The sequence below is a fragment of the Odocoileus virginianus genome, chromosome 1 (assembly GCF_023699985.2).
Source record: "Odocoileus virginianus isolate 20LAN1187 ecotype Illinois chromosome 1, Ovbor_1.2, whole genome shotgun sequence".
Taxonomy (NCBI): domain Eukaryota; kingdom Metazoa; phylum Chordata; class Mammalia; order Artiodactyla; family Cervidae; genus Odocoileus; species Odocoileus virginianus.
In genome coordinates, this window is record NC_069674.1 from 59,841,252 (window position 1) to 59,853,961 (window position 12,710).

The window sequence follows — 12,710 nt, forward strand, 5'->3', positions numbered from 1 at the left end:
TTTTCTTAAGGACTTTAAAGAGCAGGTCAGTTTTTTATTGTTATTTTATAAATTTTTGGCTGCACTACCTAGCTTACAAGATCTTAGTTCCCCAACCAGGGATCAAACCCAGGCCCCCAGCAGTGGAAGCTCCTAGTCCTAACCACTGGACCACCAGGAATTTCCTGCTTTATTTTTTTTAAGGATTAAAAAGAAGAAAAAAAGAAAAACAGAAATGAGAGTCATTCATTGTTTATTCCTCTGAGGGAAAAAACTGACATGAGTACGTGGATGTAGGCAAAAGATTGAATTGTTGTTTTAGTAGCTAGTGTCTGCACATCCATTTCTCACATCCTCTTTCCTTCAGAAGAAATTTCATTGACTTCATACATTCTACAAATGTTTGAGTGCTTTCCAGGTACCAGATGCTGGTGGAACAGAAAGAAAAATATGGCAGAACAGCTGCTACTTTCAAGGAACTTAGAGATTGGTATGAGAACCAGATGTGTAAGCACATTAATTTCAACACTTTGTAATGGTGTGTGCAGAATTAATGTTTTGACCTCTCCTGTAGTAGATCTGTGCAGTAATTGAGTCATGTGCTCACAGAGTGTCCCACTTCAGAACAGAATTTTCAGACCAGCAGTAATGGAAGCATCCAGGGTATTCCTGGCAAGATACACTCTGAGAGTCATAAAAGGTGGGAGATCACTAAACAATGTCCTGGTCCCTGATCAGGACAAAGAGGCTGTTTGGGGTCCCTTTTGGGCTCAGCAAATTGATAGATTCCATCTTCTTTCTTGGGAGAAATAATTTTCCTGTTTAATAACTCATATCAGTTTCTAAATACTGATAGATTTGCAAATCAATATATTAAAGGTCTTTTGCATAATCTAAATTATCTACTTAGAGTTCATGCTTTGTTTTCTCGCAGACAGAAGGTTCAGTGAAATGGGGGTTGGGGTGGGGGGAACAGCTAAGGGGAGAAGGTCCCAGGCAGTTTCGTATTCAAATACTCTTGCCTCAGAGGGCAGCAGACTGTTTAACATCATCTTCAAGGCTTCAGCTACATGTTCTGTAGGTGCTCATGGTTCAAGGCCTGAGTTTTACTTAAGGGAAGTATTTTTGCAGTGGTTTCATTTTTTTATTTAAATTTTTTTAGTTTTAAAATATACAAACCCATCTGTAACAAAAAATTGTTGTTGTTTAGTGACTGAGGCATGTCCAACTCTTTGTGACCCCATGGACTGTAGCCCACCAGGCTCCTCTGTCCATGGGATTTCCCAGGCAAGAGTACTGGAATGGGTTGCCATTTCCTTCTCCAGGGGATCTTCCCAACCCAGGGATCAAACTCGCGCCTCCTTCATTGGCAGGCAGATTATTTACTGTTGAGCCACCAGGGAAGCCCCAACAGAAGTAGGCTCTTAACCTGTTTTTCAGTCTTGTTATAATTCTCTCTACTGTAATTATTTACATTTAAATACTGTCTCTGTTTCTGATGGATTTTTTTGTGTATAAGCATGTGTAAGTGTGTGAGTTTTAGAGATGAAAGGGTGCTGGGTGAAAGGAACCTTTTTTCCCCATGTTTTTTCCCTCATTGATCATAAGCCATCTGATGCAGAGGTTTGAGGAGGTGTTCTGAACATCTTACTGACATGCCTTTCCAACTTTGTTTTCTGTGTGTGTGTTCTTCTCTTTCCTGATATGATTCATTAGTAGGCACAGTGTCTTAATCAGAGACTAATTTTTTTTTCTCTTTGTGTTTTGTTCTTATAATAAATCATACATTTAACTGTACCAAGGCAGAGCACTCTAGGAAAGTCTCAGCCACTGTCACAGTCAAATCACTTGTTTCCTATTATACTAATGAACACAGAGTTCTCTTTTGTTCTCAAGCAGTAAATGGTTAGTGCTGTATTGCCTAGATAAATCCCCGTGTTGTACTCAATACTGAGAAAGCTGTAAAGTAATGCTTTGACTTTGGAAGTTTGACAGTGAAAGATATTTTTCATCATTTTGGGCTCAAAACATTTATTGATAAGTAACATTTGCCTGTATTGTTGAATGGTAATATCCCAAATGACCCATCCTTGAGTAATATCTTGCAGCAGTGGCCTTGAGTTTGTGTCCAAAGAGACCAACCAATGCATAAAAGATTTAATTCATCACCAAAAATTCCATCTAATAAGAATCCTGTTGGCAATGGTGAGGCCATTCTTACTGTTCATAATGATGCTTAGACACTTCATGACGACTCTGGGAAGTCCATTATGGAGTCCAAATTAACTGTCTCTAATGACGTTATGGTAAATCTCTGCGTGTCTGAGTTTATGCATCATTTAGCTGATAGATAATGACAGCTGCAAAACCTCTCATTAAGTTGACGAATGATAGATTTTCTTTTTGTCTAAATCATAATGGCTCTTGTAGTCCTTTGTTTTTAGTTAAATGAATACCTTCCTTGAGAAAATATTTTTAACTGAGAGTGAATTCTGGTAATGTTTTTCTAAAAAAAAGGATATAAAGCAGAAATATCTGTATTATATCAGGTGAGGTTGGACTTGACAGTTACCACAGTTTAACTGCTTGGAAAAGTGCCCAGTAATATTTCTCTGTATCCCTCTTTAATGCAGTGTCTGTTTTTGCATGGCACAGTGGGAAGATTGAGTAGAGAGAGAAGAAAGGCCAAGAGAAAGAAAAAATGACTCAAGGGAGAAAAGAGACATGTTGGGCCAAAAGAAAGCATTCCTGCTCATCACTGCATTAAGTTTTGCTGAAACTATGACTAAATTTGTCTGACATAGCCCTGCAAAGGTGGAACTCCTCCATGAACTGTAAGAGATAAAAGGGATTTGAGTAGATATTTGAGTACCAACTATTACCTGGTACCATGTGATTTTTATACGTTAACTATTTACTCAACATGCACAAAACTTCTGAAGTAAGATCTAAATTGGCATCACATTTTTTAGATGTTTTCAGTTACAATTCAACTCAAAAAAATAATTTCTAGTACCCGCTGTATGCCTGACTCTGGAAATATAACAGTGAACAAAACCCGTGTCTTCACAGACATTCTAGTGCAGAAGACAGGAAATAAGAAAACAGATCCACGAAATGATTTCAGGGTATGATCAATGCTTTGAAGAAAAATAAAGCATCCTAGCAGAATAAAAAGTAACTTGAAAAAGGGGTGTTTTAGACAGTGTTCAGAAAAAGAAGTGGTAACATTCAGGATGACAGAGCCATGTTAGGATATGTGAGGCAAACAATGCCAACAAGTGTAGAAGTAGCCAGGTGGAAGTCGGCTTGCTGTGTTCAAGCAAGAACCAAAGAGAGGTCTGACCAGAGCCAGCTAAGCATGAGAAAAAGTGCTGGAACACAGTGATAGAGAGGGAGCCTGGCAGACCATGGAGGCCTTATAAGCCATGGGAAGACCTCTGAATTTTGTCTGGAGTGTGAGAAGCCCTCGCTAGACAAACAGCGAGGTACCCTGCAGAAAGTTCACTGTGGCTGCTGTATGGGAAATTGACTTTTGGGAACCTCAGATGGAAGCAGAGTCCAGCTGGGAGAGTCTCTCTCAAAAGATATTAGTGGTTTTTCTAAAAGATTCCCAAGAGGTTCCTGTGTACATCCAGGGCTGAGAAATGCTAATTTACATTTAAGAGAAAAGAATTTGACTGAAAGGTTATCTCTGCTTCTCCAAAAAAGAAAAGCATATTTAAATGTTATTAATCATTGTTACATGCTTTTTAAATGTTTGATTTAGGATATATCTGAAATCCTAACCATTTAGGATATATCCTAAATCCTAAACTTTGAGTTAGATTATATCATTTCTTACCCTGAAATAACACCTTTACTATATTCTGCTTATATTGTTTTAAAACCATTTGCGTTTAGGTACTGTCTTGTTTTGTTTTGAGTTCAGTGTCTACTTTCTCTCTCCTCTCCCCTCTTCCCCCTTCACCTCCCCTCTTTATCTCTAATCCCTCTGTTCTTCCTTCAAAGGAACTCGGAAAATCTTGGGAAGAAGTTCAACTAGAAGATGATCGGGAGTTGCTAGAGCATCAGGAAGAGTAAGACTTATTATTGATGGTACTTAATCACAGTATTTTAAGAAAAGGAAAATAGTTCTTTAGTTTGATTTTAAGTTACCATTCTGAAAAGATAGAATAAAAAGAAAGAGAACCCTTTTTGTAAGCCATGCATCATTTCATGTAATATAGCCAAAACTTGAAATCAAAATAACTTTTGATACATCATACCAGTCAGAATGGCCATCATCAAAAAGTCTGCATATAATAAATGCTGAAGAAAATGTGGAGAAAAGGGTACCCTTCTATACTTTTGATGAGAATGTAAATTGGTGGAGCTACTGTGGAGAACATTATGTAGGTTCCTTAAAAAACTAAAAGTAGAGCTAGCATATGATCCAACAATCCCCCTCATGTGTATATATCTGGAAAAGATGAAAACTCTAATTTGAAAAGATACATGTACCCCAACATTCATAGCAGCACTAGTTATAGTAACCAAAAGATGGAAGCAACATAAATGTCCATGGACAGATGAATGGATAAAGAAGATATGGAATATTACTCCGCCATTAAAAAGAATGATATAATGATATGCCATTTGCAACAACATAGATGGACTGAGAGATTATTATATTAAATAAAGTAAGTCAGAGAAAAACAGATATCAATTGATACCACTTATATGTGGAATCTAAAGGTTTGACACAAATGAATTTATTTACAAAACATAAACTAACAGACATAGAAAACAAATTTATGGTTACTAAAAGGGAAAGGGGGTGATAAGTTTAGGAGTTTGCCATTAATAGATATACACTCCTATATATAAAATAGGTAAACAACAAGGTTCTGCTGTATAACATGGGAGATTAGACAATATCTTGTAATAGCCTTTAATGGAAAAGAATCTGATAAAAAATACCAGATTTTTTATCAGATATTTTATTAAAAACGTATGCTTATAAAATGATTATATATATATATATATACAAATATATACATATATAACTGAATATATACATATAACTAAATCACTTTGCTACATACCTGAAACTAACACAGCATTGTAAATCAATTATACTTCAATAAAATTAATGATAACACCAAAATAAGTTGGACATAATTAAAACAACTGTTATTCCAACTAAATAGTGTTTTGCTACTACAGCTGATCGTTGAACACACAGGTAATATATAATTCAGAGAAAAATATACTCCATAATTCTTTACTCATTAGTCCATTGATCCCTAGACCTTAAACTGATATGATCTTTGAACTCTTCATGCTCCTTACTGTTAGAATAGAGAATTTAACAACTAAATTGCGGTTAACTTTGTTCTGTGTTCATCCCATTGATGACTAACTTAAAACATTCACAGCTTCTTTGCTTGAAATTATAAGCTCAAGAAGTATTCTTTTCAACCTAAAAGGATTCCCCATTATTCATCTTCCTCTCACTCAAAGCTGTTCAGCCTTTGTCTCTCCTGGGATTTTGCTTCTCCTGGTTTAGCAGTGACAAGAAGTTGACAGTATCTCAAAAAATAAATGCAAGGAAGGGAGAAAGTGGTAAAAAAAAAAAAAGGCCCTGTGTGCTTTTTTATATCTGCCATCAAATTTAACACTTGCCCCATTTAAAATGATCAGTATTTCCCACATGAAAGATGCAAGGTTGCCTTTTTAAAATATGCCATTTTTCATGCAGAAACACACTCAGCACTGACTGCACCTCTCAGCATGCGCACTTAGTGGTTGGAGTTAATGAGAGAGCATCCCATCTCCTGATATGTCTTCTCTGCAAATTAAATCTGGTTGGCCCAGAAAGACATGGTGCTGATTTTGTAGTGAAATAGCTGCTCAGAAAGAGAGGCAAATATAAGAAAATAGAGCAGCACCTGTTTTCTGTTTCTATTAATTTCATGGTGCTACTTTGAATTTCAAAAATTGTATCAAAAAGTCATAATATGACAGTCTTTACAGAAATGTCAGAGTTGAAAGGGACTGGCAGGGTTTCTTAGGGAGCAGAAAGTAATACCAGGTCACTGTTCAGTATACCCTTGAAGCTCCATGTTTGCTGTTTTATTTTTAACACAGTGACTGGTCTGATTGGGAAGAACACCCTGTGTCTGCTGTCTGCCTATTTTGTGAAAAGCAAGCAGAAACAATTGAGAAATTATGTGTCCACATGGAGGTGAGATACTTTGATTCATTTGACATTTGTTTTGTTGTTCTGACAGGGAGAAGTTGATGATTACTGCAACCTCATCATACCTTTAGTCATTTATACCTTTAGTCTCTTGATTATTTTCCCCTTCCTTAAAGTGCTGTAAGCAAAATGGGAGTCAGGGCGGGTCCATCAAAGAGAAGCAGAAGTCAGGGCAGTTAAATGGAGTTCACTGAACCTGGGTGGACTGTTAGTTTGATATTTCACAGACCACTGATGCCATCCCACCTCTGAGGTGTTTATGAGATAGTTCTGCCTTAACCTGTAGGATCTGCAACCACGATTAACAACACGCGGGGTGTGGGCAGTTCTGAGTCTTTCCCAGTGCTCCCCTGCTGGTGAACAAGGAGAGCGGGAGAGAGAAAGCTGCCGTTTACAGAGCCCTTGGGAGGGATGAGGGTGGGGAGCCATGGAGGTGGTCAGGGCACAGCGTGTGCTTTTACAGCTCCCTCAGTTACCAGGGTTTGAAGAGAAGAAATTTGAGGACATTTCCGGTTTGTGTTTTCTCTTCTGCATGCTATTCTTTTGTTATATTGGGAGCTGAGTTGAGTATAATAGAAAAATTTTACTGGATTATTCTGATGTGCCCTCTCTCCCACCCCCCCCCCCCCACCCCCTCAGCTCTTCAGTAGTGGAGCAGACTCTCCTGGTTGACCCACCTTCATTCTCATTCATAAAAACTGTTCTTAGTTCAGTAAAACAAGGACCTGGAAGGTGTTCAAAAGGCTATGGACATTTAACTCAAGAGAAAGGAGAATTATTTTGTCTGAAGCAGGTTGTCACTAGTACATATGTATAGTTTCCAGTCTTAAATATCCTAATCTCACAATATCCTAATTTCTTTGAATTGAAAGGTGCCTTGGTCCCTCTATCCTGTGTTAAGAGTTCCCTTTGCAGGATCCTTGACTGGTGTCCTCAACCTCTGCTGAGTCACTTTAAGTGATAACATATCATGGAATTCTTAATTATCCTGCCTGTGGTGCTACACTGAATGCCTTCACAGAGAGTTAGATGGTCTTTATTCTCTGTAAGCTTGTAAGTTGAAGCATTTACCCAGATGGGCGATTGCAGGAATGGAACAGAATAAAAATAAGCCTGTGCATCGTAAAAATCAAAAGACATGTAATTTGTGGGAAGATATGAGTGAGAAGAAACTTGCAGGTTTAAACACCATGTTTGACAGTATAAAAGGAAAAGCAGAATATTTAAAATTACCTATCTACTTGTGAAGCAAAGGACCTATAGTCATAATTCTAGTCCAGACACACAGTACAGTAGGTCTGCATTTACCGAGAGACTGAAGACCCTTTTGTCAGACTGCAGAATGCATACAGAGTAAATGATAAAAACTGGAGATAGAAGCTGTGAACAACTAAAATGTTTTAACTGATTGACATGACTTGTTTGGACTGTGCTTCATAAAGCAATTGGGTGTAGATTTCGAAGACTTTGAAAACATATGATGAACTGAGACTGAGTTCTGCAGTGTTCAAACTCCTGTGAGTAAGCTGTCTGTTTAAACTTTCATTCTGAAAGATTAAATAATTTATATGCTCACAGATACATTCATTCCTTTTTTTAGGATGCACATGAATTTGATCTCTCAAAATAAAGTCAGAACTTGGTAAGTTTGATTCGGAAATTGTTTTCCATGCTGCTGCTTTTTTTCATACACCATTCCGTGAACAATGCCTGTGTTCTGCAGTTGTGATTGGACAGTGTACAGCCAAAATGTGTCTCTCCACAGATGGTCTCAGTGGGACTTCCTGAAACAGTGATTCACAGTCTGAGCTACAATATTCAATTATGGTTTTGATTTATAGTTTGTTTTTTTTTTCCTACGTATATGATGTCAAATAAAACAGGGCTTCCCAGGTGGCACTCGTGGTAAGAACCTGCCTACCAGTGCAGGAGACATGAGACGTTAGTTCAATCCCTGGGTCGGGAAAATCCCCTGGAGGAGGGCATACAAGTTAATGATTAATATCTTATCGTAAAGTGGAGGGGGCTAGTGGAAAAAGCATGGATTTTGAAGTCAGACTGGAGTTCACAGTCTAGCTCCAGCACTTACTAGCTGTGTGACATTGGGCCTCAGCTCAGCAGAATGTTGTAGAGAATGGATAGTGAATGAAAAACACCTACTGCACTGCTTGGTAGTGTAGTTCGAGTGTTTATTGTAGATGTACCCAAGTAGATCACTGTGACAGAAATATTAGTGTCATGAAGATGTAAAGTACTGACTTGCTAATATATCCAAGACCATAAAAGCTCACGTCCCACCCCTCAACTCACCGACTACTTTCCTAGACTCTTGAAAGTGTTACTTTACTTTATAGCTCTTACAGACATGTATATGTGTTGTGTATGTAATAGGCTAATAGTAAAGAACATGGGCTGTGGAGCCAATAGCCTGGTGTCAAATCCTGGCTCTACCACTTACTAGCTGTGCAGCCTTGGACAGTTTCCTGGTGTATAATGTGGATACGGTAACACCTATGTGGTAGGGTATTGTGGAGATTAAACGTATCAATGCATGAAAAGTGATTAGAGCGGTGCCTGGTACATAAGCACTATATAAGTACTGGCTGTTATTATTTTCTATCTCTTATTTTGCTTTAAATCTGCACTGCCTCTTCAGGTTGGTTAATAAAGAGAAGTGGTTCTTTTTAAAAAAATTGCAACAGTGCAAAAATGGGTCTGGTCAGCTGTCTGATGATTCTGTATACTACCATTTTCAGGATTGAATTTCTATCAGCAAGTAAAATTGGTCAATTTCATTCGGAGGCAGATTCACCAATGTAGATGCTATGGCTGCCATGAGAAGTTCAGGTCCAGAGCAGACTTAAGGATTCATATGGAAGAAGCTAAACATACTTCGCTGCTTCCTGAAAAACAGACATGGGATCAACCACAGTGAGTTCTGCTCAACCAGACATATATTTCTTTGCTCCTTCTCCATTATCTCATCCATTTATTTAATTCCTTTAAACTTAAATAAAAAATAAATGCAAATCTGTGGTAAAAAGTAAAAATCTTCAAAAACCTTTCTTTTAAAATAATTTCCCTGTTACAGATGTAATCTTCAAATTTTATGGTGTAGTGATATGGATAGCTATATATAGGTATAGAAATATAGATTTTTAAGTTATATTTTATTAAGAAAGTATTTAAAAGCATATCCACTACACATCTATTGAATCATTTTTAATGGTTGCCAAATATTCCATTGTATGGATGTTACCCTACTTTGCTAGATGTTTAGGATTTTTATGTTTTGCTCTTCTAAATAGATGCATATGCCTGCATTTTTGCACACTTACATAATTATTTCATTTAGATAAACTAGACATAAAACTACTATGTCATACAGTATACCACTACCAGGGCTTTTGATGCATATTTTGCATCCTGGCGCTTTTAAAAACATCAAGCATTTGTTCTTCTAATACATACCTGTTGAGATGGTCTCAGACTCCCAGGTATCCTTTGCCAGTCTCGCCTTCTGAGATGGTTCTCAAATCACTCTGGATAATCTCAGTTGAGGGAACCTCTGGGAGGTTGTGGGATTCCAGCTCCAGAGAGATACCTCTATTCTCAGGGGATGTTAAATCAGAGCCCCCAGGAGTCTAGGCAAAAAAGCTCTAGTTTTTCCTCTTTAGAAAATTCCAGATTTATGAGAGGCAGAGTCAGCCCTGGACTAACCTGAGACCCAGTTCCTATAATTCTTCTTATAGAAGTCAAAACCTTTATATTTCAGAACTAACTCCAGAGTGTGTTGTCCAGAAAAGGAACCAGAGTAGTAGACTTAAAATTCCATGGATGTTTTTAATTTTTTAAATTTATAATGAAGAAAATAGTGATGATTAGATTGGAGTGGGGGGAACCCCACACTCGGAAACAGTTGTTTTTATTGGATATTTGAAGGAGTAGTATATGAAAGAGTAACTGTATTTGAACTTTCCTATCCCTAGGGGGGAACTGAAACCTTTGAATAGAAATGAGAGGAATGTCGTTTTTAGCTTTATACAAGAAGGTATTAAATTAATAGCTAGAGCTGCCTGATAGTAGAGTAGCCTACCTTTTAAGATGGTATCTTGTTATGTTAAATATCAAGCAAAGGCTGAAATGCCAGCTAACAAAGATACTAGTAAAACTGATGTCAGCCAATAAAGGTCAAAGTAAAATTAATTCAGAAGTTCTATCCTTTACAGCCTTTGCAAAATGTGGTTGAAACTATTGGCAAAGAAACCCAGCAAAATTATAGTAATGTGTGCATTCAACTGCTGAGAAATTTTCTAGATAATCTGTAGTTTTGGTTATTCAGTATATTTGTGGTTGTTTTCAGGTATTACTTTCCAACTTATGAAAATGACACTCTGCTCTGTACACTGTCTGACAGTGAAAGTGACCTGACAGCTCAGGAACAAAATGGAAATATTGCCATCATTAGTGAAGATACATCTAAACTGCATGCTTTGAAACAAAGCAGTATTTTGAACCAGTTGCTACTACATGAGTCCTTGAAAAACTAGAAGAAACTGCCACAGAAGCAATGTTTCATGTTTTCTCCTATGAGACAGACACGAAAGAATACTTTAAAGTTGAACATCAGCAAAGGATTAGTCCTTGGTAAAATAAACTTTTAAAAAAATGATTTTTTTCCAAAAGTAAAGTAGAAACTAAATAAAATGAAGGCTTTTTGTATTTTGGATCTAAAGTTTTATTATGTAATCATTGTAACTCATATCTATAATAAGGAAGACATGTAAATCAGAAAGAAATGAAATGTTCAAATTATTTATAAATCTGATTTCAACCAGTAGTTTCAGCCTCCTCCCCACAGACTATCTTCATCCAACAAGTCACAAAATTTGATGGATGTGTGCTTTTTGTACTACATTGGGTCACCTGTAAATGTGGTGACCAGCAGAGGAGCTGCAGAAGAGAGGAGCAGTGGTCAAAGTCCTGGACGATGCATGCTTTGGACACTGTTCGGGGATAATCAAGATGTGACTATGTTATTATTATTGCTTTCCACCTAGAATTACTAAACTTAAACTCCTTAAAAATGAACTTCAAGACAACTTCACTTTCCCCATGGCTAACAGATGAGTATCATTTTTTTATAAACATGACCACAATAACATGATCACATTTAAATAAAATTAACAATAACTTCTTAGTATCATGTTTTCCATTGTCCCTGGTTGAAAAGTGTGTTTAGTCTGCTGCATCTGGTGCTGTCAGTCTGAAGCACCGTTATAAAGTTTGCCATCAAACCATTTTAGTGTCCATTGGTATATATTATCTAGAATACTATTTTTAGGGCTTGCAAAACGGTGATTTTCTAATTCTATCATTTCTTTACCAGTGGGTTCCTTACAGCGTGGGTGCTCGAGAGCACTGGAGTCTGAAGTTTTCGTTTTCTTTTTTAATTTATTTTTTAATTGGAGGAAGATTGCTTTACAGTATTGTGTTGGTTTCTACCCCACAGCAACTCAAATCAGCCATAATTATACATATATCCCCTCTCTCAGGAGCCTCTCTCCCCTCACCCCACCCCTCCAGTCCATCACAGAGCACCAAACTGATGGCAGCTTCCTGCCAGCTATCCATTTTACACATGAGCGTGTATAACATGTCAGTGCTACTTTTTCCATTTTCCCACCCTCTCCTTACCCCACTGGGTCTACGAGTCCATTCTCTACATCTGTGTCTCCATTCTGCAGTTCTAGTTTTCAGTTATTAGTGCCAACTTATGGAGGCATTGCCCCAAGACTAATCTTGAAGTTGTATGGTATGACCTGTGCAGAATCTCAAGACTAATCTCCCACTACGTGATCCAAAATTGACTAGAATTGTAAGTTATTATGAGCTCTGGCCAAGGCCCCATGCAGGCACCCATAATAAGGCTTTTCATTGAAAACCAGCAAACAATAAATAGGAGCCCTTACTGAATGAAAAAACTACCTGTTAAAGACACAAGTTGTTTTAAATAAAACAAAAGTCAGGCTTCTCTGGTGGTCCAGTGGTTAAGAATTCGCCATGTAATGCAGGGGACACCAGTTCAATCCCTGGTCCTGGAAGATCACACATGCAATGAAACAGCTAAGCCCATGGGCCACAACTACTAAGCCTGCACTCTAGAGCCTGCAAACTGCATCTACTGAGCCCACATCCTGCAACTACTTAGGCAAGAGCACCTAGAACCTGTGCTTTGAAACAGGAGAAGCCACCGCAGTGAGAAGCCCATGCACCGCGATAAAGAAGAGCCCCCACTTGCCACAACTAGAGAAAGCCTGCATGCAGCAACAAAGACCCAGCACAGCCACGAAATTAATAAATAAATCTTTAAAAAAAAAAAGAAAAAAGGTCAAGAAGGTGATTATCCTGTGCCTAGAAACTTGGATCTCTAGAAACCAGGTCTGTTCAGGAAATCAAGGAATGTCTGGAGTGTTCCTGGAATGTG

General features: G+C 37.8%; 1 protein-coding gene across 1 annotated transcript in view; it reads left to right on the plus strand.

Annotated features, from left to right (window-relative positions):
- The window catches only part of ZNF277 (zinc finger protein 277), a 132,747-nt gene extending 121,224 nt beyond the window's left edge, over positions 1 to 11,523 (plus strand). Inside the window, 6 exon segments of the mRNA XM_020889389.2 lie at positions 3,991 to 4,058; positions 6,112 to 6,208; positions 7,824 to 7,839; positions 7,842 to 7,865; positions 8,980 to 9,154; positions 10,587 to 11,523. Coding sequence (XP_020745048.2) covers positions 3,991 to 4,058; positions 6,112 to 6,208; positions 7,824 to 7,839; positions 7,842 to 7,865; positions 8,980 to 9,154; positions 10,587 to 10,773 — 567 coding nt within the window. The 3' untranslated portion in view covers positions 10,774 to 11,523.
- The last annotated feature ends 1,187 nt before the right edge of the window (positions 11,524 to 12,710 follow it).